At 54.5% G+C, this 24,368-nt stretch overlaps 9 protein-coding genes across 9 annotated transcripts; 4 read left to right on the top strand and 5 right to left on the bottom strand.

The window, feature by feature from the left end:
* Positions 1–363: 363 nt before the first annotated feature.
* PG986_008241 (DNA polymerase family A) lies at positions 364–4,047 on the bottom strand (the record flags this gene model as incomplete). Its single annotated transcript, XM_066844463.1, has 1 exon — positions 364–4,047. One exon carries the CDS (start codon positions 4,045–4,047, stop codon positions 364–366), a length of 3,684 nt encoding a protein of 1,227 aa, XP_066700575.1.
* A 1,594-nt stretch (positions 4,048–5,641) lies between these two features.
* On the top strand, positions 5,642–6,571 carry PG986_008240 (uncharacterized protein; the record flags this gene model as incomplete). The annotated part of the gene is made up of 1 exon (XM_066844462.1): positions 5,642–6,571. One exon carries the CDS (start codon positions 5,642–5,644, stop codon positions 6,569–6,571), a length of 930 nt encoding a protein of 309 aa, XP_066700574.1.
* Positions 6,572–6,660: 89 nt separating this feature from the next.
* PG986_008239 (5'-3' DNA helicase) lies at positions 6,661–7,827 on the top strand (the record flags this gene model as incomplete). The annotated part of the gene is made up of 1 exon (XM_066844461.1): positions 6,661–7,827. The coding sequence occupies one exon, from the start codon at positions 6,661–6,663 to the stop codon at positions 7,825–7,827; it is 1,167 nt and encodes a 388-aa protein (XP_066700573.1).
* A 367-nt stretch (positions 7,828–8,194) lies between these two features.
* Positions 8,195–9,933, bottom strand: PG986_008238 (beta-glucuronidase; the record flags this gene model as incomplete). The annotated part of the gene is made up of 3 exons (XM_066844460.1): positions 8,195–8,976; positions 9,065–9,174; positions 9,257–9,933. The coding sequence occupies 3 exons, from the start codon at positions 9,931–9,933 to the stop codon at positions 8,195–8,197; spliced, it is 1,569 nt and encodes a 522-aa protein (XP_066700572.1).
* Positions 9,934–10,876: 943 nt separating this feature from the next.
* Positions 10,877–12,471, top strand: PG986_008237 (uncharacterized protein; the record flags this gene model as incomplete). The annotated part of the gene is made up of 4 exons (XM_066844459.1): positions 10,877–10,951; positions 11,010–11,308; positions 11,385–11,514; positions 12,445–12,471. The coding sequence occupies 4 exons, from the start codon at positions 10,877–10,879 to the stop codon at positions 12,469–12,471; spliced, it is 531 nt and encodes a 176-aa protein (XP_066700571.1).
* A 151-nt stretch (positions 12,472–12,622) lies between these two features.
* Positions 12,623–14,532, bottom strand: PG986_008236 (5-aminolevulinate synthase- mitochondrial precursor; the record flags this gene model as incomplete). The annotated part of the gene is made up of 2 exons (XM_066844458.1): positions 12,623–14,142; positions 14,211–14,532. 2 exons carry the CDS (start codon positions 14,530–14,532, stop codon positions 12,623–12,625), a joined length of 1,842 nt encoding a protein of 613 aa, XP_066700570.1.
* Positions 14,533–17,519: 2,987 nt separating this feature from the next.
* Positions 17,520–19,330, top strand: PG986_008235 (uncharacterized protein; the record flags this gene model as incomplete). Its single annotated transcript, XM_066844457.1, has 4 exons — positions 17,520–17,598; positions 17,665–18,174; positions 18,275–18,894; positions 18,950–19,330. The coding sequence occupies 4 exons, from the start codon at positions 17,520–17,522 to the stop codon at positions 19,328–19,330; spliced, it is 1,590 nt and encodes a 529-aa protein (XP_066700569.1).
* A 1,244-nt stretch (positions 19,331–20,574) lies between these two features.
* On the bottom strand, positions 20,575–21,529 carry PG986_008234 (Isochorismatase hydrolase; the record flags this gene model as incomplete). Its single annotated transcript, XM_066844456.1, has 4 exons — positions 20,575–21,097; positions 21,239–21,292; positions 21,380–21,428; positions 21,496–21,529. 4 exons carry the CDS (start codon positions 21,527–21,529, stop codon positions 20,575–20,577), a joined length of 660 nt encoding a protein of 219 aa, XP_066700568.1.
* Positions 21,530–21,928: 399 nt separating this feature from the next.
* Positions 21,929–23,840, bottom strand: PG986_008233 (Hydroxyethylthiazole kinase; the record flags this gene model as incomplete). Its single annotated transcript, XM_066844455.1, has 4 exons — positions 21,929–22,532; positions 22,597–23,184; positions 23,276–23,411; positions 23,555–23,840. The coding sequence occupies 4 exons, from the start codon at positions 23,838–23,840 to the stop codon at positions 21,929–21,931; spliced, it is 1,614 nt and encodes a 537-aa protein (XP_066700567.1).
* Positions 23,841–24,368: the final 528 nt, after the last annotated feature.

Raw genomic sequence — 24,368 nt, 5'->3', positions numbered from 1 at the left:
ATACATGCACAGACTCTAATTCATTGTACATAACCTGATTTATGTTCCATCATCCCCTTGATTTGTTTTTTGTCCACGGATTGACGTATACATCATCATACATACAATAAAAGCGTCTGTCCAGTATCCAAACGTGTAGAAAAACGAAGCCATGCCACCTGACGCCAGCACACGATAGCCTGCCTTCCGTCCCTCACCCCTAGCCCCTTCCACTCCCAATATCCCAGCAATTTCCTGCGCTAACTATGCAGATTGGGTTACAGTTACAGTACAAACATGAGAAACAAAAAAGTTGAGAAGTGATGCTTCCAGGAGATGTGTCGAGGATATGGTATCGTTGCGACAAAACCGTCGTGTTTACGTTCACGGCCATGAAGACTTGGATGGCGAGGTCTTGGGCGGCATCGGCTCCCAGTCGCCCCACTGGACATTGGTGCTCCCCTGGTACTTCTGCTTACTGAACTTGGGCGTCTCGAACGGCTGGTAGAAATGCGGCATCATCTTGGGCTGGCTGCTGTACGGGACCAGCTTCCTTGGACCCCTCTTGCGCGGCTGGGCAGTACCAGTTCCACCTACTAAGCCACCTCCGCTACTGCTGCTGCCAGTGCCGCCGATACCCGACACTGCTGCCTTGTACTCTTCCCTCTGCTCGCGCAAGATCTGGCGCAGCTCGGCGTCGTCGCTGGTGATCTGGGCCCGGAGGAAGTACTTCAGGTCGACGGGCTGCCTATTCAGGGTCTCCATGACGGGGATGCGGGGCGTGTACTCGATGCCGTCGAGGTTCGGCGCGTTCCGGGCCGGCACAATGGCTGGGTCCAGGAACGCTTCGGGACCCTTAGCCAAGAGCTGCATGATGTCGATGCTCTCGCCATGGGGGATCGGGGTTGAGTGACTCGGGGTGATGCAGTCCATGTCAACCTCCTTTCGCAGGACGTTGTCGATGTCCACAGCCGAGAAATACGCGCACGATTGTGGTAGGTCGTTGATGCCCACTTGCTGTGCGAACATGGCCCGGGTCCAGAGATTGGCGACTTGCAGAGCCATGGCGGCGCGGTACTTGTCCTCGTTCTTGACGAGGTAGCGGATCTCGTCGTGGACGGTGATGGACAGTCGCGCGTCGATATTGAAGCGCCGCGTCAGGTAGTCCATACTGACGACCAGCAGGTGCAAGTAGTCGACTCCACTGGACTGGATGGCCCAGTTGATGCGGCTGGTCAGATATCCTCCCTTGTTGATGTAGCGTCCCATCAGGGCCTCGGTGATTCCAGCGCCCAGGACGGGAGTTCGTGGCCGCTCCTGCTCTGCAAATTCCTCCAGCTTGTTGAAGACGAACGACTCGGTTCCGCCGCGCCAGAAGGGACGTTTGCTTAGCGGTTTGCGGTTTGTTTTGGTGCCCTTGGTCTCCGCGTACAGTTTGCTAGTGATGTCGAGTGTCTCCTGTTCCGACAGACTTGGGTTAAACTGCCGAAGAAGGGTTCCAGCAAATTTGAGTCCAGCACCATAGATACGTCCGTAGTTGAAGACCTTTGCGGCATTTCTTGTTATACCCAGGATGCCCGCTGTTCGTGAATGCAGGTCTGTGCCAGCAGCCTTGGTACCTTCGAGCGTCATGAACCCAATGGCGTTGCCGCCATGGAGCTTGAAGATGGCATCCCCGATGACACTAGCAATCCACAGCTCCTCCGAATCGACGTCTGCTCCGACGAAGCAGTACCCGGGCGGAGCTCTTACCATTGCTTTCAGTTCAGAACCAACGCGGTTTTTCTTCGCGTTGCTGGCAGTCAGCCATGTGTTTTCTACCGCTCTCCGTGTGATGGTGCCCATCGGAATCACCTGCGGAAGGATATACCCTGGCCTGTTGTGTCCCCCATCACTACCTCCCATCCCCGGGACTGGTGGCTTTTCATCCTCATACACTACCATTTGCGACATAATTCGGTCTCTGGCACTAATCCAATAGGAGCACGATGCATTCATCTCTAGAGCTTCCTTGGCATAGGCGTATTCGGATGAAAGCGTTCCGTTGTCGAAGTATACCAGGTAACTCTTTGCTAGGGGGTTCGTACAGCGCGAGTTAGGGCCGTCCTTGTGAGGTAGCTTGAAGTAGATTGCCTCCCTATCTTCTTGCAAGGCCTCAACCGACTCGTCTGACATATCGCAGCGAACCAACTGCGTCGTGCTGTATTTTTCGGCATCTGACATTGGAACTCGGAATGTCCACCCGTATTTGTCAGACCAAACAAGAGGATACCCATCCCAAGCTAATCGTAACAGAAGAGGTGCTACCCGTGTTCGCACCGTTAGGGCAATGGCATCTTTAATGGCGGCTTTTTCTTTTGCGGCCTTTTCTTCTGCCGCTTTTTCTTCCGCCGCCTTTTGTGCTGCCGCTGCTTCTTCTGCCGCTGCTTCGGCTGTGGCTTCTCCGGCTGTGGCTTCTCTGGCCTTTTCTTCTTCAGTCTCTTCTACTATGAATTTCGGTGCCTTTGGAAAGAGAGCCTTGTACCACTTGGGCATGCCAGGCATCTTCTGCCGAGAATCAGGTCGTGGTGGATCATTCTTCTTCTTGCCCTTGACCATTCTGATTTCTTGCCCTGACCAGTCCAGTTGTTTCAACCAAGGATCGTTGCCCCATTGCTCAGCATCGTCCTTGATCTCGAGCGCCTTCTCCGTCAATCCTATTAATCGATCTTGAATTGCATCCGAGAGCTTCTTATACGTGGTTTCGGCATTGTTGAGATAGGCGTCCCACGACTGGTCAACAGGCAGCATGACTGTAGCCAAATGCCTCAGGGCCGCGAAACTGACAGGATGTGGGCAGGTTTCCAAGAAGTTGGGAAACACAACCTTGTAAACGCGGTGTGTGACCTTCACGTCGGCTGCGCAGTAAGTGAGCAGGTCATCCAGCTTTGCCACGACACCATTGCGGTCGAGCACACTGAATTCGTCGCGAATCGCCTTATCCAACGTGACATCCAAGTGAAAATGGGCAACATCCCTTAGGGAGTTGACCGAGCTTCTTTCAACCCACAACTCCTCCTCTTCGTCCCCATAATCACCATTGGCCACGAGTCTTGCCACCTCAACACTATCCGTGCCATTGGCTATCTTCTCACGCAGTTCCCTGTTCTTTTTGTGCTTCATCCAAGTCGGTCGCTGCTGTGAACACATGCCGTTGACCGCAACATGCAGAGACATCGTATCCAGGAAGGAGTTTCTGCTCTGCTTCAAGTCGTACTCTTCCAATATCCGTGCGCGGTCGTATCCTATATTATGCCCGACTATGATGCGCTCTTTTGTCGGATCTCCTAGGGGGATCAAGTGTTTATCTGATTCTGACTCGCCCAGCAACCAGGGTGACAGCCAGGCATACCAGGCCGTGGGACTCGCAGCGCATGCCATGACAGCGAAGGCGCTTTCCTTCCACAACACTTCCGTGTCAAAACACAACATGGTCTCGTCGGGGAATTCGACCTTTTCCGTTTCGCCGTTGGGATAGTATTTCGTCCAGCCGCTTTGCTGGACCCATTTTCTCGGCGGCGGCAGCACATTGTCTTTAGCGAATTGCTTCGCATGCGTTAAGAAAGGCTCGGCGCTATCTACGCCCAGTTTGTGAAAGTGTTCGTCGAGCGTCTTTCCTTGGAGAGGAGGCAAGTCGAAGGCGATTGGGGGGCTGCTGTCGGTGTTCTTTCCCAGTAAATTGTGCCGGCGCAGATGGTCCCTCGACAGCTTTACCAACTCTTCCGGCGGCGGCTTGCTGCCTTCAGTAAACACCTGGTCGTAGACATGTTCGCTCAGGTGCTGCACGTCAATCTCGTTGAAGCGGGCTTTGGACGGGATGGCAAGCGTCGCAGGTTGTATTTGGTCATGCGCATCATTGGAGGGTCGTTGCGCAGTGGCGGCGGCTGTCGACTGCCACCTTTGAAGAATCGGCCGCGACACTAATTGCGACTGCCGCGGACGGTGGCACTGGGCTCTATGCCGGGCAAGGCGCACGAAACTCGCAGTCGCAGATGCGCCCCGTACATGGCTCCGTGCAGGATTCAGCATGGCTACCGTGAAGCAAAAAACATGGCGGCCGATGCCGGTTTGACTGTTACTCTGGAGTCCAGAATGTTGACGCGGAGAATCAGTCGACGGGGACGGGGACGTGGACTAGAGATTTTGGCGAAAGCATCAATGTATGACGAGGTTGATAACAATAGTCTAATGGCAAGCACCAGCGACTGCTGCTACTGCTGCTACTGCTACTACTACTACTACTACTACTACTACTACTACTACTACTACGGCACGCACAGCATCGCAGTCGCATTTTCCCTGCCGGTTTTTTTTCTCTACCTAGAGTGAGGGACCGTCGCTGCTATTACCCCACTTCGCTGGAAATATGGGGGCATTGAAGCTGAAATACAGGCTAAGCGTTTCGGGGTAAGCGCCGATGCCACTGATCCATCAATGGACCAATTTGACATACACTTATAAGAGTGAAATGCCCAATTCTACTCTTTCCGATAGTGATACATATTCTTGACTGGGACTCTATGGGCAGTGTGCATCTGTATTGGACGGACTGTCAACTTCATGCTGCCACTAGTTGTTGCAAGTTTGGGCTGCGGCGGCAGTTTGTTGAGAGCAATATGCTGCCACGGAGGAGGGTGCCTGTTTCCTCTTAATGCAAGAACGCTGCTTTAGATGCCACTGTCCTTGGATAATCGACATGCCGTTAAGCCAATCAGGCATTACCTATCGAGATTGAGACCATGCCAATGGTACCGAGGGATCTCTTAAGTCGTGCAGTATATGGCATGAATGGCATGATAAGGTGGGTTCAACACTCTCGTCATTAAGGGGGTACGTCAAGGAATGCTCTACCTCGCCAGCTGCTGGCAAAGAGGTTATTCCCTGCATGTGCTACGCGCCGGCGGCTTGGGGCCTCCATCAAGTCGTGCTACAGATGCAGAGACGTAATTTTAGGCAATGTAAAGTAGGGGTAGCAGAACAGTCTGCCTTACCAGGCTGAGCTGAACGGCGTTGCCATGGCTTCAGTCGCCGGCCTGCTAACGGCAGCCGCGAAGGTCAATTTACGTTGTCGTGTCGTACAAACAGACGCGTCTGGTGTGTTCGTTTGCTCGCGATGTCGTTGGAGCTTTTGTTAGTGATGCAGAAACGCAATTGCAGCCCATCTCGGGCTCCTAGAACCAAATATGTACATGTGTACTTGCGTATTCGTCACCTTGTATTAAAATCCGTAGTGTCTTTTCCATGTTAGATAACTGAAAACCGTTCCCTATACCTTGAGAACGACTTGTTAGGTTAAGTAATCAAAGGAGGTTTGAAGGTGTCAAGTGTTTCTTCCCGATTTGAGGTCCTCGGGGAGTGTGGGCAGTGGGGGGTCGTTCGAGGAAGAAGTGGGGTGTCTGTGCCCTGTGCCCTGTGCCTGTGCCTGTGCCTGTGCCTGTGCACCCGAGGCAAGGGTCCCTATCCTTTTTTAACCTACAGGGGCACGACAAGACGCGGCTGCGGCTGCGGCGCCAGGTACGCGAATCTAGAATCCATCCAGCTCGTTTCGAGAAACACTAACAAACGGACCGTCGCTGAGCGTCACACTTGTAGGTAGCCCATATCGATTCTCGTCTTGCTTGCCATGTCTTCTAGCCCCATTCCCGACTTAGAGGAGGATAATGAAGTTGTTATTTTGGATTCGCCCGTACAGCCGCCGCACAATGATGTCTCACAGCATCACCCAAGGCCTGGCCAGCGGCCGGCTCAACATAATCAGACGTTCTATACCCCGGCTACGTCAGGCCCTTTGGCCTCCGTCTGGCCACCCGTTCCAGCACCTGTACTGGATTCATGCCAAGGGTATGGAGAACGTCCTTCCTTACCTCTGCATCCAATGCAGTTCCCACAGTCTCCAGTCGGGCAAGACTTGACTGTTCACCATCAACTCCCTACGCACGCGCAAGCACTAACGCCCGCCACCGTTGAAGCTTCACGCAAAACCAAAAGGAACGCGCCGTCGCCGTCTACCCCTAAGAGAAGGCGGCTAAATGTTGATCCAGGTTCTGCTCCATCAGGCTTCCGCCATGAGCAACCCGAGGCACTGCTTCCTGCGGAGGCATCAACTAGCGCTGCTACAACTTCTGCAGAGTATAAGTCCGGCAGCCGCGACACGGAGGGAACTGGGTTTCCACAATCATCAAGCCCGCCCAGGGCGCCGACACAGGGCGAAATTCAGGGCCCTTCTGCACCCCAGTCTCCTTCAAAGGAGCCGCCGCCGCCGCCGGCAACTACCGAGCCGGCCCTTTGTCCTGAGCAGGCCGCTTTGGTCGATCTCATCTGCTCTGGACGCAATGTCTTCTACACAGGATCTGCTGGGTGCGGAAAATCGACAGTTCTAAGGGCATTCACCAAACGTTTAAGGGACATGGACAAGAAGGTCCATATTCTCGCTCCAACTGGTCGTGCTGCATTGCAGGTCAACGGAACTACCACATGGACATACGCAGGGTGGACCCCAGATTCCCATAAGAGACCCTACATGAACTCCAGCACAGGGCGCATGGCAAGTTAGTGTGGAAGAGATTTGACGCAACAGATGTGATTGTCATTGACGAGATCAGTATGGTCGAAAACCTGCATTTTGAAAGGTTGAATCAAATAATGAAGCACGCACTATTTGATCCGAAATTGGATGTTCAGAAGGCTTTTGGGGGCGTTCAAGTTGTGGTAACCGGTGACTTCTGCCAACTGCCACCAGTCCGACCATTTCAACACTGCATGGAATGTGGGAAAGAGCTCATCGAAGGCTATCACCGCGGCGAACCGTCCTACTCTTGCCCAAACCCTCGCCATCCGGTGTGGCGCGATGAGGACAAGTGGGCGTTCGCAAGCGACGCGTGGGATGAATGCAACTTTGTCCATGTCAACTTGAAAACAATTCATCGTCAGAACGATCTCAAATTCATCCGGATTCTGAACAAATGTCGAATCGGCGAGGCACTTACTGAGAGCGATAAGCGGATCTTGATGGACCACCCCTTCAATGTGCACCACGCGACCAAACTCTTCGCCACCCGTGATGAGGTTGCACGGGTGAATCGGCAGCACTTCGAAAAGCTTAAGAGCGAGAAGTATACCTACTGGGCACGCGATACGTTTGAGTGGCAGCAGAAGATTCATCCAACCCTGGGCTGGAAAGCCAGGCGCAAAGCAGTTGGGCCCAAGGGTGAGGAACCCCTTCAGGCTTTGGATGATCACCGGTTTGATCAATACGTTGAGCTCAAGAAGGGGATGTTAGTGGTGCTGCTTACCAACCTCAGCTTGTCTGATGGGCTCTGCAACGGCAGCCAGGGCATCGTTTGCGGTTTCAAGTCGTACGACAAAGACAAGCTGCACAATTATCCTGGCGAACGCGCCGTATTTAAGCAACGTGAGGTAAAGTCCTACATCGAGGGCCCCGGCGCCGGACAACCATTGTGGCCCGTCGTCAAGTTCCACAACGGCGTCACACGTGTCATCTATGCCGACTGCTCCATAAACGAACTGGGAGACGACAAGCCATACTCGCTGCTGTCACGGACGCAGATTCCCCTGGCGCCCGCGTGGGCCATGACAATTCACAAGAGCCAGAGCCTAACTCTGGAGCGCGTCATCGTTGATCTGTCGAAGACGTTCGAGGTTGGCCAGGTCTACGTGGCGCTATCCCGAGCTACTGGACTCGAGGGGCTTAAAGTCGAAGGAGACGTTGCCGGCCTGGAGACAGGACTGGGCGGGAATAAGAGGGTCCAGGAGTTCCTGAGAGGTCATTTTGGCTCCTTGACTGAATGAGTGAGCTGACTGCTTTTGCCTGCAACTGAAGATATGATACCCCACCGATTATAGAAGCCGAGTACGGATAAAGGGGCGTCTGGGGTCATTGTGTGTTGGAATAATTGTCAGGGTACTTTAAAGTATCAATACGCCAGCAATCTGCCAAAGGTTCATTACATCCCACACGAATTCTCCTTTCAAATTAGTATTTCAACGCGGGAGGTCCCCTTCTCATCGGCCACAACTATGGAGGAGAATGCGGATATCGCGCCATGGAATGCCTGGTATGATTCTGTCCGCACATATTGATGAGCCGCCTCCGGTGAGCTATTGCAGCGAATGCCCCATCTAAATTAGCAGCCACCGCCCATTTCTATATGTAATGTTATTTCACGAAGACGATAACAGCCTCGCTGTCCGGGACATTCACAGCCGCGATCCCATTCTGGACCTGGACCTTGTCCTCCGCAACATTGCCGTGGCCCTTGCCCTGGTCGATCGAGTACGACCACTGCTGGCCGGCCCAGGTGACATTGTGCTCCGTCCCACCAAAGTCAAAACCCATGGCTGCGGCTCCGCGATCCGCGTGTAGTCGACGGACCTTGACCAACTGCACCCCCTGAGGCACCGGGACCCGGAACGTCTCCACGCCCCTCTGATCGTTCGGGGTCCGCGTCCCGTTGTAGAGCCTCAGGTTGACCAACGCGACCCGTTGCAGCTCCCCGCCTTGCTGCGCATCGTACATCGCATACGCGCTCAAGAACGGATGCTCGGTAACGCCTAGATCCAACTCCATGACAGCGCCCAGGCCCTCACCCTTGCCGACAAAGTCAGCAAGAAAGATAGCCCCAGGATACGGCGCCCGGACCTGTGGCCCCGGGCTCTTGTCCCCGCCCGTCGGGTCGGGGACCCAGAATGTGCGCCCCGCGACGGGCCGGCCCGCGAGGTTCATGACCCGCGACACGCCGCGCGCCATGCACGCGAGACCGAAGTCCACCGCCCACAGGCCGTACCCGAAGCCGGACATGAAGGTCAGCGGGGCGCCGCCGAGGACCGCGGCCGTCTCCGACATGATGTAGGGCAGGCCGGCGGCGCGCGAGGCCGCAATGGAGGCGGCGTAGCGGTTTTGGAGGCGGTCGGTTATGGCGCGGTGGCTGAGCATCAGGTCTGGAAATCGTCAGCTCTTGTTCATGGAACTGCCTATGTCCCAGTTGGGATAAAAGGGAGGAGACGGGAAGAAAGATGGCATACTTACTCTGCATCTCTTCATCGGTCCAGTCATGCTTCCCGGCGACCTGGTAGTAGTGATCGGCAGCTGAGTTGGATAGCTTGTTTTCGTTGATATCGGCTTTCAAGACGTCGGCTCTGTGACAGGGTCAGTACGAAGGACTGCGTTACGACTCTCTAAAACAGGGAAACATATGGAGGGAAGCGATTAATCACTTACACGCCAAACGTAGCATCCTGGCTCGATGCTGTGTTAGCCACCTCGAAGAACTTCCTGCCGTCTCCTTGCAGACCCAGCTCGTCAATGACGGCCTTCTGCACCCTAAGCGCCTCCTTGGCGTAGTCCGTCGCCGTGGTGTCCTTGTAAAAGTTAGGCTCATTGCCCAACGCGATAGCGGCCACTTTACTCGCACCACCGCCGCGAGCATCCCACGCACAGCGCACAAACGCCAGCGTATTGTTCATCGGAGTCGGGCTCTTCTGCATGGGCGTTTGAATAGAAATACGAGCATCAGGAAACGCCTTGTACCCTTCGCAAAACGACGGGCCCAGTCGGTACGTCGCGTCGGACCCCTGGGGGCAGTCGCCCGCGACGCATTTCTTGACCTCCTTCTGGCCCGGGTCGAAGATGAACTTGTCGCCGCTCGTGCCGCCGACGCGGATCACGGGCGGCCGGCTCATGTGCTGCCGCAGCGAGGATACGAGGTTGGCCGAGAAGGCGTTGTGGAAGTTGTTGAGGAAGGCGGACTCGATGCCGAAGCCGACGAAATCGGCCGGGACGGTGAAGGCGTCTGTGGGCTTGGTGGCGCCGATTTTCAGGGTTTGCGTGGCGCGTTTGCCATTGACATTATTGTTGTTATCCGGGATTGGCCCGGAGGCTTGGGTCAGGCCCAGCAGGGCTAGAGAGACGATGTGTATAGATGGATGCATTGTGCTCGTAGCCGAATGCGGTGGTTTGTTGGCTTGCGTTCTGCGGTTCAGCAGCCGAGGACACACGACTTAAATAACTTGATTTTTACGAACTTCTGATCTCACTATCTGATCATGCCACCGTCTTCCAATTGCCCTATCGAGATTGGTACTATTGGCATGTTCTCGGCGTCCCGTATCCAAGCCGTATTACGTGGGCGGTCCCTTTCCAGATCCTATATCTTGTAATCCTTGCTACGGGCAGTAGTGATCGTCGGCTGACAACAGCCCTGCGGGCGATCTGCAACCCGATGGGCCAATGGGTTGCCACACCGAGCGATAGCCGGTCGGCTTATAGCCACGCCTCTTACTATAGCATGTCAAAATATCACAGCTATCGAACTGTGCCAGGGCTCAGAGAGTACTAGCTTACTATTTCTGACAGCTTCTGCTTGGCTTACATGACCCCAGAATTGGAAAGTGAAGATCGGCAACTTGTCCCATCTCGTGTCCCGCCAGGCTTATTGTATTTTCTCTGCGCCTGAAGTAAATCGCAACGCGATATGCTATTCTTTCTTTGCATCTTGCATCTCCATATAATCATGGAAGACGCTTCTCCCTAGGGCCGACTCCTTGATAATCGAGGTTGTTTTCTCATATTTTGGTTTATAATGGGCTGATGCATATGCTTAATCCTGCTGCAAATTAGAATAATAGACAAAATAATCGGATGATCAATCATTGTATAATCCATTCTAAGGACGGTAAGTCCAGTGACGCGCAATATCGATTATGGCAAATAGACACTGGGATCACCAGAGATTTCATGCTGTCATTAACGGAGGGCCGCATATTACACCTCGAGCATATCAGGACCGCAAGTTGATTTTCTTATTAAATCACTACTTTTATCTAGCTTGATCTTTCCAAGATGTTGGTTCACGTCGAGTCCTGTCCCATCCGCATAGAAGAGACAAGCCTCAGACACTACGCTGCCATTCTCCCAGTAGGCTTTGTAGACACTCGCGATCGAGCGGTACTTCACGAAACCTCTGGTTTGGTAGTCGACGAAGTCGGTCTCGGCGGGGGTCGGTACAGGATGTGATGACTACGACTTCGTCACGCTGCCATGCGCCGGAGCCCAAATTGCCCACCCAGACTGCTTCCGCCAATGGCTCGAGTCTGAGAACGGGGGCCAAGACGGCAAGTGCCCCCTGTGCCGCCAGGATCTGCACCGCAGCTGCGGGCAACTCATGTCCGCCGACCTCTTGGTGGCGAGGACCACCATCCCCAAGGACGCGCTCGACTGCCCGGGCCCCGAGGAGCCGGAGGATGAGGACGAACTGGAGCTTGAATATATCGAGTACGTGCACCACATCAACCACTTCTACCACCGTGTGGAAATGTCCCACGGGACAGCGCCGATGTCGACCCTGGAGGTGGAACCGGCCCGGAGCGCCGGTCGGGGGACAGAAGGAGGAGGACAAGCTCAAGAGCGGTCTCACGGACCTACACGTGTCGAATCCGCACAACGTCCAGGACCGCGGCATGTTCGTCATCACCAATTCGGTATGCATTGCCCTTGGCTTCGAACCCAATACATACCTACAGCAAGTGCGTATATGCGCAGATCGCAAGGCGAAGATGGTACCAGCAGCCAACAACTGGAGGTCGATGAAAAAGGGGTGGGTTCCCCTGAAGTTTAAGTTCACCCTCAACCTAAACAATATAAGAACTTAAAACACTAAACCCACACACTCTGCCTTTTCTAGAAAGGGTTATAAATCGCAATGATACCTAGATCCTTTGACCGGGCCGGGGCAGCCTAGCGGTAATAGTCTTATTCCTATACTTAGAGGCAAGAGGGTTCAACTCCCTCTGCGGTCACTTTTTCGATCCCGCGCTGTGGGTATCTTTTTCCCCTTCCCTTCTCTTCTATTTATACATAGAAGAAGAAAAAAACAGAATCATTTCTCTCTTAATATAAATGATATAAAATCCCCATACAATATTCGCTGGTCAAGCATACGGCCTCTGGAGCTCGCTATAACTTCAGTGGATCATCCTGCACAATGACATGAGTCAGAACCCAGCAATTCAAGACCATAGTAATATTATTTCAATGTGCAAATGTCTAGACCAAACCAAGGTCAATATGGAGTTCAATAGCTTGCCGGTCTAATATATCCAAGTTCACTCGGCTGGGAATATACGACCATGGACAGGCCATGGAACCATATGATCAGTGCAGAACATTGCTGGAGCCTACCTTAACAACTGACCGGTCCCCCGATTGAACAGGCGGGCAATTCTCAACTTGAACATCACATCAAAACGAGGCATCACAAATCACTGTTATACACACGGGAGACAGCAATTGTGCAGATGAATGGGCAGAAGCCGTTCCCCAGAAGAGGAGGCTCCGCTGGTTCTATTGCATGATATCTCAGGTAATGGTAGCTTCTTGGCCCCATGCTAAGTTTGAATTTACTTTCTAAGCCCGAGCCGACAATAGTGCGACTCTGAGGGCTGTCTGTGTCGAAACGAAGATCAATCACTCGAACGTTTGCAGTTACACAAGGCCCATCGCTCTAATGAACGTGGTTTCGGGTCCGCTGAGCTCCCCTCCCATACTCTTCTCCAGGCCAAGGTTGCGATTAGTTGGATTGGAAGAATTTCAGGCAGCGGCGCTCACGGCCGCCTGCTGGGTCTCGCGCTCAAGCAGAGTGTTGATGAAGCCTTGGCCAGCTGGCTTGGACTCATTGATCTCCTTTGCGACTTGCTGGCTGATGCCGAGTTGCTCATCAGTCCAGAGGGGCTCCTCGGCGGCGGCGTTGCTTTCGCCGACGCCGATGAAGCCACCCTCGGCTGCCCACTCTGAGGTGCGCTTGATGCCGAGCTTGGTCCAGATCTCGTCAATAGCGTTGACGAGGTGGTCGCGGTATTCCTTCTTGTGGCCAGGAGTAGGCGTGATGCGGAGGCGCTCCTGGCCAACGGGAACAGTAGGGTAGTTGATGGACTGCACGTAAATCTGGTAGTCCTCAAGGAGCATGTCAGACGCTTGCTTGGCAAGCTCGGCATTGCCTACGAGGACAGGGATGATGTGCGACGGGTTGGGGATGACGGGGATATCACGGGCACCCAGAGCCTCTTTCACGGCACGCGTGTGAAGCTGCTGGAGCCTTCGGTCACCCGTGTACTCCATCTGGTATTCAATGGCGGCCTTTGCGCCAGCCATTGTCGCGGGAGGGAGGGAGGTGGTGAAGATGAAGCCAGGGGCCAGGGACCGGATCACATCGATGAACTTCGCGCTTCCGGCAATGTAGCCACCTACACAGCCGTACGCCTTGCCCAAAGTTCCAGTGATGATGTCAATTCGGTCCATGATAGTTCCCTTGGGCTTGCCTTGTTGATGCGCTTCGAAATCCAGGTGCTCGGCGACACCGGCACCGGTTGGCCCGTACATGCCGACGGCATGGACTTCATCGAGGAAGGTGATGGCGCCGTACTTGTCAGCAAGGTCGCAGATTGCCTCGATTGGGCCAATGGAGCCGCACATGCTGTATACCGATTCGAAAGCAATGATTTTGGGCACATGCAGGGGTAGGGAGGCCAGCTTGGCCTCCAGATCCTCGAGATCATTGTGCTTGAAGACGATCTTCTTGGTACCGGAATGACGAATACCCTGAATCATCGAGGCGTGGTTGAGGCTGTCTGACAGAATTACACAGTCGGGCAGTTTGCTACCGAGGGTCGCAAGGGTCGCATCGTTGGCAACGTAGCACGAGCTGAAGACCAAAGCGGCCTCCTTAGCGTGCAACTTGGCAACGGTGCCCTCCAGCTCTACAGCGTGCTTGTTGTGGCCCGAGATGTTGCGCGTACCTCCAGCACCTGCGCCATACTCATCCAGGGTCTCGTGCATCGCCTTGATGACCTGGGAGTTCCGCCCCATGCCGAGGTAGTCGTTGGCGCACCAAACAGTTACGCGCTCCTCCTTGTTCGCCATGTGGGCGCGGGGGAACTCCTTGGCCAAGCGATTGATGTTGTTGAAGTAGCGGTAGGATCTGTCCTTGTGCTTCTTGTCGAGTTCGGCCTGGTAGAAGCCTTCGTAGTTGAACTTGGCATCGTCGCTGGCGGGTTGGCCGGGTAGATTCGAGTTACCATGCTTCTGCGCAGGCGCAGCTGGTGGGAATTGGTCTTTTGCGAAACAACTTTGTTAGCCAGGCCAATTGATAAGGGGTAGATATCCTTTTGGATATACTTACCGGTCAAGAGAGGAGCCTCGACGGCTCTGGCCTCGTTGGGGCGACTGGTGTGAATCTTTGCCTTGCCCGACTTGGTGTGGCCAGAGAAGCTGCGCATTCCAGCGACAGCAGTGGGAGCGGTAACACCGACGCGCGAGGACTGAACGGCGAGCGCCTTACCCATGACGGGGCAGCGCTGGCCAAGCAGCTGCAGCTTGGAGATGGTACCGCCGCATGGGGAGGCCTGGGGACGGGTCGAGGTCGACAGAGCCCGGAGAGTCGTGGTCGACGTCTTCTTCAGGAAAGGGCACATGGCCTTGGACTGTCGAAGAACAGTATCCATGGTGGCTCAATGTGCAGGGTTCAGGTTCAGTACGGGTGGCTTCTCTTTTGGGAGAAAAAAAACCCTTTTTGGAGAGAAAGTGTGAGTGTGTATGAAGCAAAAGAGAAAAGCCAGTGAGCGGATGACGGTTTGATGGTATTACTTATTATTAACCGGCGACGTGGGAAACTGGCCGGTCGGTGGGGGGAAAACGACGACCAAAAACCACCAAAGTACTAAAGCGACCGGGGTGGTGGGTTGAGGGGCTTTTTTCGCCTGTCGGCTCGCTGACTTGAGGCTGGGCCGCGGAAGATGGGGATGGTGTTTCTGATGAAAGTACATGCAGACAAGATCGGCCGAAGGAGCGAATGAAGACGCTCGCCGCGACACACAATACTACTCGCGGTCGGATTCTCTACGCCTCTACGAGTAGTAGCATTCTCGAAATTTTCTAACCTGCCTAGGCTGACTACATGCAGGTCCAAGGACGGGCTGAATAATTCAGACCACCAGCTGAATGGGAAGATTACACTTTTGTTACATAGACCTCGGAAGGTTTGATCAATGTGCTACACAATCCAATGCCATCGCAAGTCAGGTAGTGTGGCATGTATGTAGATAATGTAGGTACAAGTAGATGAAATCTAGATCGGGGGCGGTAGAAGGTCGCACAACAAAGCTAGCCGGTACTAGGCAAGTACATAGGTGACATGCCAGACAATCCAGCAGTGGATGTCCTCGGGCTCTCGGCGTCTGCTTTTCTCGCTGTAGGCAGGTAGGGGGCCAGGAGCATGGCCTGCTGTCCCACAGTTTGCACGCATCTACCGTCGCAGTGGTGGCCGAAATGTCCAGAAATGTCCCTAGGGTTCTGCCTAGGGGTCGTCAATGGTCCCCCCAACTCCCCTAAAAGCCGAACCAACAGCACCATCATCATGCCACGCTCTGGTAATTGCCTCGTCCGCCATTGGCCAGCCTGCCTCCGTCTTACCTAAAGCAGAACCCCCTGCTGCACTAAGGCCGCCTATATCGGTAGCTGCGACCTAGCCCCCGATCAATTTGTCACCGCCGCTGCGCTGAGTCCTGGCCAAACAAAATGCTGCTGTTGCGCCACCCAGCCCGGAGTCCCTTCTTGCGTTGACCTACTTATACCACCTGCATAACGCCCGTATCCAATTGTCACCACCCATTTTCAAATCCCGATCCATTCGGTCCCTGAAAAAAAGGCATCGCGCCCACGTGATGTATGTATTACATGATATGATGCTGCTCTTGGCGATGGATTCGCCAGACTATTGATTGCGACTGCAACGTACATGCCTGGGCCGAATTAAGACGAGAGCGAGCGTCTAAAGCATAGATAGACTTTGGGGCCACGTTCTCTAGTTCTGCACGAAGGGAGCCAGCAGGGTGGTTCCGAGAGATGTCATATGACATGCGGTAGATGCAGCAATTGGACAGAGTCTAACACCCAGCCCTGAGAGCAGACCTGCAACAGCAACTCCAGCTTCTCGGCATGCTATGTAAAAACTTTGGCTGTGTATTCAACAGTCCTCGGGTCCGTAAGATCCGAAGAGATTCGGCTTCGCTGGGAATTGTCCCTATTTGAGGTTGGGATATCTGGAGCAGGAGCAGGCGCTTACCATTTTGCTACCACTCTGCTCAAGATGCCATAGTAGCATTTTGGTGAAGATATCACCAACCGAGAATGCCACTGGCTATGCCATTGCTCCATAGTTATTCCATCGCTAGTTATCTCATTACTCCTTCTACTTTGATCAGGGTTGCGTCACCAACTGATCTCCATCGCCAGCTACTCCGTCGCCAAATATTTGCAGAGAGTAACCATTGAGGTCATTCGGCCGGGTAGCCGTCCAAACTGGGTTGAATCTGATCAGAGTCTGAAGTATGCTTGCTTGCATGGATATAAATGGAGTGCAAACTGGTAAGTCGGCGAGATTAACAGCAGTTCACATCAAATCATCGCAGGAGTGGCAACTAACGACCCCTTTAATGACAAACTAACTTCAGAGGACCCCTGGGAGTCAGACGCAAACTGCATACTACTGAGACCCCTATTACCAGTGACCTGCCGTCTTCATCAAGGGTAAAAATGACTTCAGTCAATAATCGAATTGGCATCTAAAGCAGTGCTAGAACCGCATTCCACATAATGGCAGCGACGACTGGTCACATGAGAATACAAACCGTCGTCGGATGTAGAAGAGGGTCAGCGGTACTGGCATTTTACAAAAAGCGACGTTTACTCATATTCTCGTCATTCAGGTCCGTACAAGCAATCATATCAGACGAGGGTTTACTAGGTAGGGTTGACGCACTGGAACCGAATAAATACACGATGCTGCAATCCATGACGATTCATATAAATAAGGGGAAGGCATATGAAAGACCAGTGTTCCCTCCGGCTTTCGGACTTGATAGAAAAAAAGCGACACACCTCTCTATGCCAAATATGTTGTTTGTGTGTGTAATCCTAGCAACATGTTAGGCAAAGGTGAGCAACGCTGGCATCAAAACATTGAATGCAATCGCCGATTGCTACTCCAGTTATCGCTTGTAAAAACCAGATTCTGCTTGAATTCAATGTTCACAACCGTGCTCCCAGTTTCCGGTTGTTATTTGACCCCGTTACTGCCCGTGAATGCAATTTCGCCGATGAGCAAGTTCTGAATTACTCTCCTCCACCAGAGCTCAAGGCGTCGAGACCAGAACACATCGCATCCACCAAACTCCCCAAAATAAACACTTCTGCACCGCAAAAAACCGACTCTTTTTGACTCTTTGACGTCGGAATCGGTCGCTGGGACTAACACCAAGATCGCCCTCGGCTAAAGACAGGTCGGCACGAGCCCTGTGTGCCTAGATTAGGCTTCGTGAAGTTGGATACTCTCTGGCGGAGCGTATAACAACCAGTTGGTAGACTTCGGGTGCAATTGAACGTCTCTACCACAACACCATCGGCATCAGAAATGTCTGGGACAGACAGCAATATGGGCGGTACGGAGGTGCCCAGCACGCCAGAGGAGCAGCTGAAGCTGGCCCATCACTTATCCGACATGGATCAATCCGGTAAGTTATTCTGCTCACGCCCCCGACCGAGTGATCGCACCAAGCCAACCTGTACGTAATCAATAGCGCCCAGGGATTACGTCCGAAGAATGTACATCTTCGACTTCCCGGACAAGACCGAACAAGCCAGGGCCACTTCCGCACTGCGCCATGGACTCAAGACAGCCTTCAAGGCATACCCGCACCTGACGGGCCGCGTGGGACCTGACAGAGACCTACCCCTGGATCTCAACCGTGTCACACTCCGGTATGGAGATACGGATGCTACTCGCGAGATTACAGACGACATCTTTCAGACCAGCTACCGCAAGAAGGCCAATGAGTACTATCGGTACCTAGAGCTATGTCAGATGAACATGCCCGTCTCTCACTGGAAGATGGAGGAATTTTGCCTCGCCCCTATCTCCTGGAAAAGCGAAGAATGTGTTCCGGCCATGACCCTCAAGGCTACCTTCCTCGGCTCGGGCGGTTTGGTGCTCTGCTTCGCTTTCCACAACTCGCTCGTAGATGGCCGTTCTATTAATATGTTCATCGAAGCCTTTGCTAAGGGCGTTCGAGACTCAAATGCCATCAATAGTAAGTATCCTACCTCCACTGCTTGCGCTAATAACGTCTTTCGAAGTTTCAGCTAGTTACCAGGTACCAAGGAGTCATTCCATGCTAACCTCTGAGGCAGACATTAAAGAATACGTCCAAGCTCAAGACCTAGCTCAGAGCTGCGAGTTCGACATAGACGCGATGGAAGGCCTGTGGGATGAGACCCTGTTCCCGGAAATGGATTTCGACAAGAGCATACCGGTCTACCCCTATCCCCACAGCGGCAGTTGCCGCCTCATCAAGTTCCCCGCCAAGGTCATCGCCGAACTAAGGGATGCGTGTCTTGCCGTGATCGTCAAGGGATTGGACGACTTAGCGAGCCCGTACATCAGCTCCGTCGACGTCCTCTCCGCCCTGATGTGGGTGTCCCTCTTCCGCGCCCGCCACACCCTGTTCAATAGCAAGGACCACTGGAAGACCGCAATGTTCACAACCACCGTCGACCTGCGCCGGAAAGACTCTGACGGACTGGTACCCCCCGACTACTTCGGCAATATGTCCATGGACCTGGCCGTGGCCTCTAGTACCATCCGGCAAGTCGTACACCCCGAAACGACCGTCTGGCCAGAGGACGGCCCGCCCCGGCTCGCGCCGGCCAGAATCATTAGCATAGCAATATGTGCCTACAAAATCCGCCAAGAGCTTCTCGGCATTCAGCCGGACAACATCGAAGACCGCCTCGCCATCCTCATGACCTTGGCGCAGCCCCAAAGAAGCCACCGTCGCCCGCCGGCGCGCTGTCCAGAGCCACAAGTACGGCGTAAAGGTCGGGTCACTGGTGGACTCCGGCGCCGATGTCGACTTCGGCATCCCCGGCACCCCACGGGAGGGAGCCGATGGTGGCCGGCCCCGATTCGTCCGGAAACCATGGATGACGGACAACGGCATGATTAACATCATGCCACGCCATGGCGGCAGCAAGGGTGACGACGACTGGGTCGTGCTCGTCTGCACGGATGGCTCCGCGTTGGAGCAGCTCTGCTCAGCCGGCGAGCTCGGTCGCTGGGCTAGCGGCTTTGTTGATGACCAGGACCCTTCCCTGTGGTGGGAGCGGCGCTTTGGCGCTCGCAGACTGCCATTAGACGAGGAAGGTGATGACGACGACGGCGAAGATGGCCATGTGACTATGCAGTGACCTGGTAGAATAGTAATATAAACATAAGGCAATAATGGAGAAAACCTGAAACTCGTCCTTACTTAATCGTTACTAATTCTAATCGTTTCTTGCTAAGATCGACGGGAAGTCGTGCTTTGATTTCATAGAAAGTATACGACTTCGTGGTCGTCGTTGATAATTCTCGGGTTCCCGGCCTACTGCACAGCCTGTGCCAAAGCGTTCATAAGGTGGAAGGTGGTAATACGGCGAGCGTTGGCATATAACGTTCTCGGGCGAGTATGGTGCGTGGACCGTCCCGCCAGGCTGGATGAGGAATGCGTACCACGTCCCGAGTCCGTCCTTTCCGTACCACATGGGCTTGTTCAAAGGACTAACCACACCGCCTACCGTGGAACAGGCGCAGCGCGGCGTCGCGAACCATTCTTGCTGCAGAGATGATTGGCAATTATATGTGCCCCCTCCAGAGCGTCCGTGGTAAAGATGCATTCTCCCGTATAGCTCGGGGCCTTGACCTTGTGCAGCAAGGATCTCCCCCTCACGACTCGAGCCTTGGGGGGTCGATCCCATCTACCCAGTTGGAGGAGGCTGTTGGGGCCCGGACTTTGTGTACCCAGGCTCCTGCGAGAAGTCGGACGCGACCCTGGGCAGGTGCACCGGCACCGCGGGCTACATTGCCGACACCGAGATCGCCGAGGTAATGCCCGGCAGCGACTCCGTAGCAGCGGAGCCGACGTCGCTTATTGTTGGTGGGAGGATCTCCTGCTTAGGGTCGGCCACTGGAGGCTGCACGGGCGTCGTGTGGTGTTGCTATTGTTGCTGGCTGCTGCCATAGGCAGGGCCGGCATTAGTAGTAGAAGTGGTGGTGGTGGTGGTGGTGGTGGCCAGCCGCTCTGCAGAAATTGAGCAATGAGCTGCTGTTAAGTAGAGCTTCCTTTGCCAAGATCTCAGGATGGCGTTCTCTTGTTTCTTGGTCATAGATGAAACAATTAAATGTAGTGTTTTCGGTTAGCTGTAACACTGGTCTGCTATATTATACTTGAAATTGAACACGGTACTAACCAGCCTGAGCCGCCAGATGTCTATGTTAACATATTAGCCAAGCTTATTGCGGCTACCACGTGGCACTGTGCAATGATCTGGTATAGTTGATTTATGTAAACGAACAGATATCATGATCGGCCGATCCCACCATCTCTTCTATCCGTCTATCCATGTAACACCCCTATCCTCTTGGGAATTAACATAGGTACACATACACCCAATTACATCCGGCTCAGCAGCCCACCCAGCGCCGCCTTGGTATCCGGCCCCGTCTCCTTGACGACCTTGGCAATATCGCGGAACTCGGGTATAGCCGCGTCCCCCATGCACTCGTACAACCAGCTCTCGCTCGTCGTGACCACCGCGCCCGCCGCGCGCAGCCGATCCAGCGCCACCGGCACCTCCTGCGGGTTGCAGCTGCTCACGCCGTCGGCCAGGACGTAGACGCGGTGGCCCTCGGCCAGCAAATCCAGAGTAGTCTGTGTGATGCAGATATGGCTCTCGATGCCCACGAGCACGACGTCGGACTTGCCCGTGTCCTGCTGCTGCTGGACGGAAAAGTGCCGCTGCACCTCGGGCGTCCACATGCTGAAGCGCGTCTTGTCCTCGACGCACACGGCCGACTTCAGCAGCGGCTCCAGCTCCGCCACGGTCCCGCCCAGCTTGGCGGCGCTCTGCGTCGTCGCGTAGACGGGGATCTGGAGGACCTCGGCCGCGCGGAGGACTTTTTGCGTGGTCAGGAGACTATTGTATCGTTAGCCGGGGGCCGCCCATTAGAAAAGAGCGACTTTTCATCCATGCCGGGATAATCCAGGCGAGGCGACATGTTTCCCACCCCGCCCTTAAACATGTGGACAGAAGAAGAGTCTTTGGAGGCTCCTTTACATTTTATCGAACTGCCAGATGGCGTTGCGGAATTTGTCCTGCAAGTCGCACACGCTGTCTCCGGGCACGGGAAACTATGGGTCAGCACTTTGAAGCAGCATTCCAAAGCAGCCATGGATGTGTAAGTGGCTCGTATGGAACTCTCCGTTGAGGGTGGGAGTAATGGTGACTGACAAGATAGCGGGCCGCTCTTCGGACACATGCGTTAGCATACCAACACCACCATGAAGGCTTTCAACGGGCAAGGAAAAACTTACTCATGCGCCGACTCGGAGTGACGGTGTCTGTCATGGTGGTGGAAGATGAATATCTGATGCTGCTGCTGCACTGGAAACGGCTTATGGGGATCGGGATGCGATGATGGCGACCAACTGAAGAGAGTTGCTTGCTAGGAGTACGGATCAAAGGTCGTATGCACCTCGAGAATACCATAACCAGTTCCTTCTTATTGTTTTCGAAAGCTGTTTACAGGCAGCACGCAGTGTTCTTATCAACTTGACTAAGATTGAAGAAAGACGCGAAGCAAAGTTGAGGTCGGAGAGATGCCGAACGGGAGTGGATGATGGAGGGGTCGCGGCGGGTTAGCGGGGGTGGTGGGGTTACGGGTTACAGATGTAGTAGTAACGCCATGGGTAGGTATACTCCGCACTATTTCAAGCATCTGTTACCATAGCTACCTACGCTCGAGCACTAGTAAGTATCGCCACCATGTTTCATTCTTGCCCCAGGAATCAAGTAACGACCCAAAGGCTGGCCCGCTTCAGCCAAGCCAGATCCCCCCTGCACCGTAGCCATGCGGATCCGGTACAGCTCGTCCAGGAACGCCGGGACGAACGTGCCCGGGCCCCGGACATCGTCGCGCTCGGCCGCCAGCTCGGCCGCGATCTCGTAGTGCAGCAGGCCCGCAATCGTGGCCGCCAGCTTGTCCTGCGGGTGCGCCGCGACCATGGCCGAGATGGTCGTGCCCAGGCAGCAGCCCGTGCCCGTGACCATGCCGAGGTACTCGTGCCCGTTGCCGACGGCGTAGACGGTCTTGCCGTTGCTCACGTAGTCGGTCGTGCCCGTCATGACCACGACGTTCTTGCGCAGCGTCGCCAGGTCCCGCACCACGCCGCTCAGCTTCGCCACGTCGTAATCCGTCCCCGTCGGCCCGCTGTCGACGCCGCGCTGCTGCAGCTTGGCGCCGCCGGGCGTGCACGACACGATCTCGGACTGGTTGCCCTTGATCACGTCGATGTAGCCCGCGCCCAGGATGCGCTTGGTAGCGGAGCGACGGACCTCGGTTGCGCCAGCTCTGGAATATTCATTAGCGTATTGGCGAATAAGTTACAGCAGTAGTGATAACAACAAAAACTTACCCGACTGGGTCGTAGACCACTGGCTGTCCGGCCTCGTTGTACGCCTTGAGAGCCTTGAGATAGTTCTCCAGCCCCTCGGGCGTAACCGTACCCATGTTGACAACGAGCGCACCGCCCAGCGCCGCTAGATCCTGGGCCTCCTCAGCGTAGTTAGCCATAATGGGACTCGCGCCAACATTGAGCGCAACATTGGCAGCCATGTTCTGGACGACGAGGTTGGTCATGTTGTGCGACAGCGGCTTCTTCTCATGCACCACCTTGATGATCTCGGGCACGAGCTCCAGGATCTCGGCCGAGCGGTACTGCTCCTCGGCCTTGACGTTGGCCGCGAACGCCGGTGGCGTCTTGATGAGCCGCGTCAGGTCCTTGGCGGCCGCCTCTGGGTCCTCGGCCGCCACGATGGCGCTCACGACCGCGACGCCGTCCAGCGTCTTCTGCTTGGCCATGCTCTGCCACATGACCTGCGACGCGTTGGCGGCGTTGATGCCGCCGATGCAGACGGACTTGACCTTGGATCGGGATGAGGAGAGGTAGAACAGCATTCGCTGGACGCCCTCTATGCCGATGATGTGTTTGGTGTCATCTTTCCTATTATCGTCACCAATGAATGCTCAGTCAGTCTCCGCACGGGAGTGAGGGAGGGCCAACCATAGAAAGGGGGGAGGCACGGGAGTCTCACGTAGGCGTAGCAAATACAGTCCCGATTCCCACGTAGTCGGCGCCGCCACGGCATGCCGTGTCCAGCTCCTCGACAGTGCTCACCGTAACGCCGATAATGGCATCTGGGCCTAAACTCTTCCGTGCAGTTGCCAACGCTGATCCACATGATACATTAGACTTTGTTTCACACATAATAGGTTCCCCCCTACCTGTACCACTGCTATAGCCCAGACCACTTCACGACCATCTTGTTATACCTGCATCTAAGAGAGGGGAAAGGAGGGAGAAGAAGCCTTACTCATATCATCCTGACCGATATGCACGCCTTCGCACTCAACAGCCAAGGCGACGTCCACGCGGTCGTTGATCAGCAGAGGCACATGGTATTTCTGGGTGATGGCGTGCAGCTTGCGCGCCGTCTCGATCAAGGCGCCGGTCTCGCTCTTCTTGTCCCGAAACTGCACACATGTCACGCCGCCCTTCAGCGCGGCCTCGACGACCTGGTATAGATCCTTGGTCCCGAGGATGGCCGGGGTCGAGTCCGTCACCAGGTAGAGAGAGTAGTCCACGTCTTGCTTGCGCATGGTTCCTGGTTCTTCGCCCCGATTCTCTGCGGGTGGGCAACAATGAAGTATACGAGTGACGATGGAGCCGTGTAGTATATGTAGTGTGTGAGTGGGTTGACTACTAGTCGAAGAGTCAGTCACAACTGGTACGACTTACGCTTTACTATCGGGGTTAATGGCCGTAGAAAGCCCCACCCCTCAATTGGGCCTCTCTCATGGGCCTCTCATAGGACGCCCAGATTGCTCAAACATTCAGCTTTGAATACGTCATTTCGACCAACTATTCCACACCTATCCCCTTAATGGCCGTAATACTGCCCCCTCCCTGGTTTTACGTACTCTACGGAGAGCCACAGATCAGCAGGGCCGTGCAAAGCGGGACAGGGCTGTTTTAACCAATCAATCAACGCGCTGAGAAAGTGGAACGTTTAAAACGGCTCTCCGATCGTGCTAAACCATCCTTGGTCCGTACACTACTTTGAGCTTGGAGGGGGCAGTATTACGGCCATTAAGGGGATATTGCGGATGCCCGTAAATAGACGAGCT

Source organism: Apiospora aurea (genome assembly GCF_038362705.1).
Source record: "Apiospora aurea strain CBS 24483 chromosome Unknown utg000005l_segment0_segment0, whole genome shotgun sequence".
NCBI lineage: Eukaryota > Fungi > Ascomycota > Sordariomycetes > Amphisphaeriales > Apiosporaceae > Apiospora > Apiospora aurea.
This window is presented reverse-complemented; position numbering and strand designations above follow the sequence as displayed.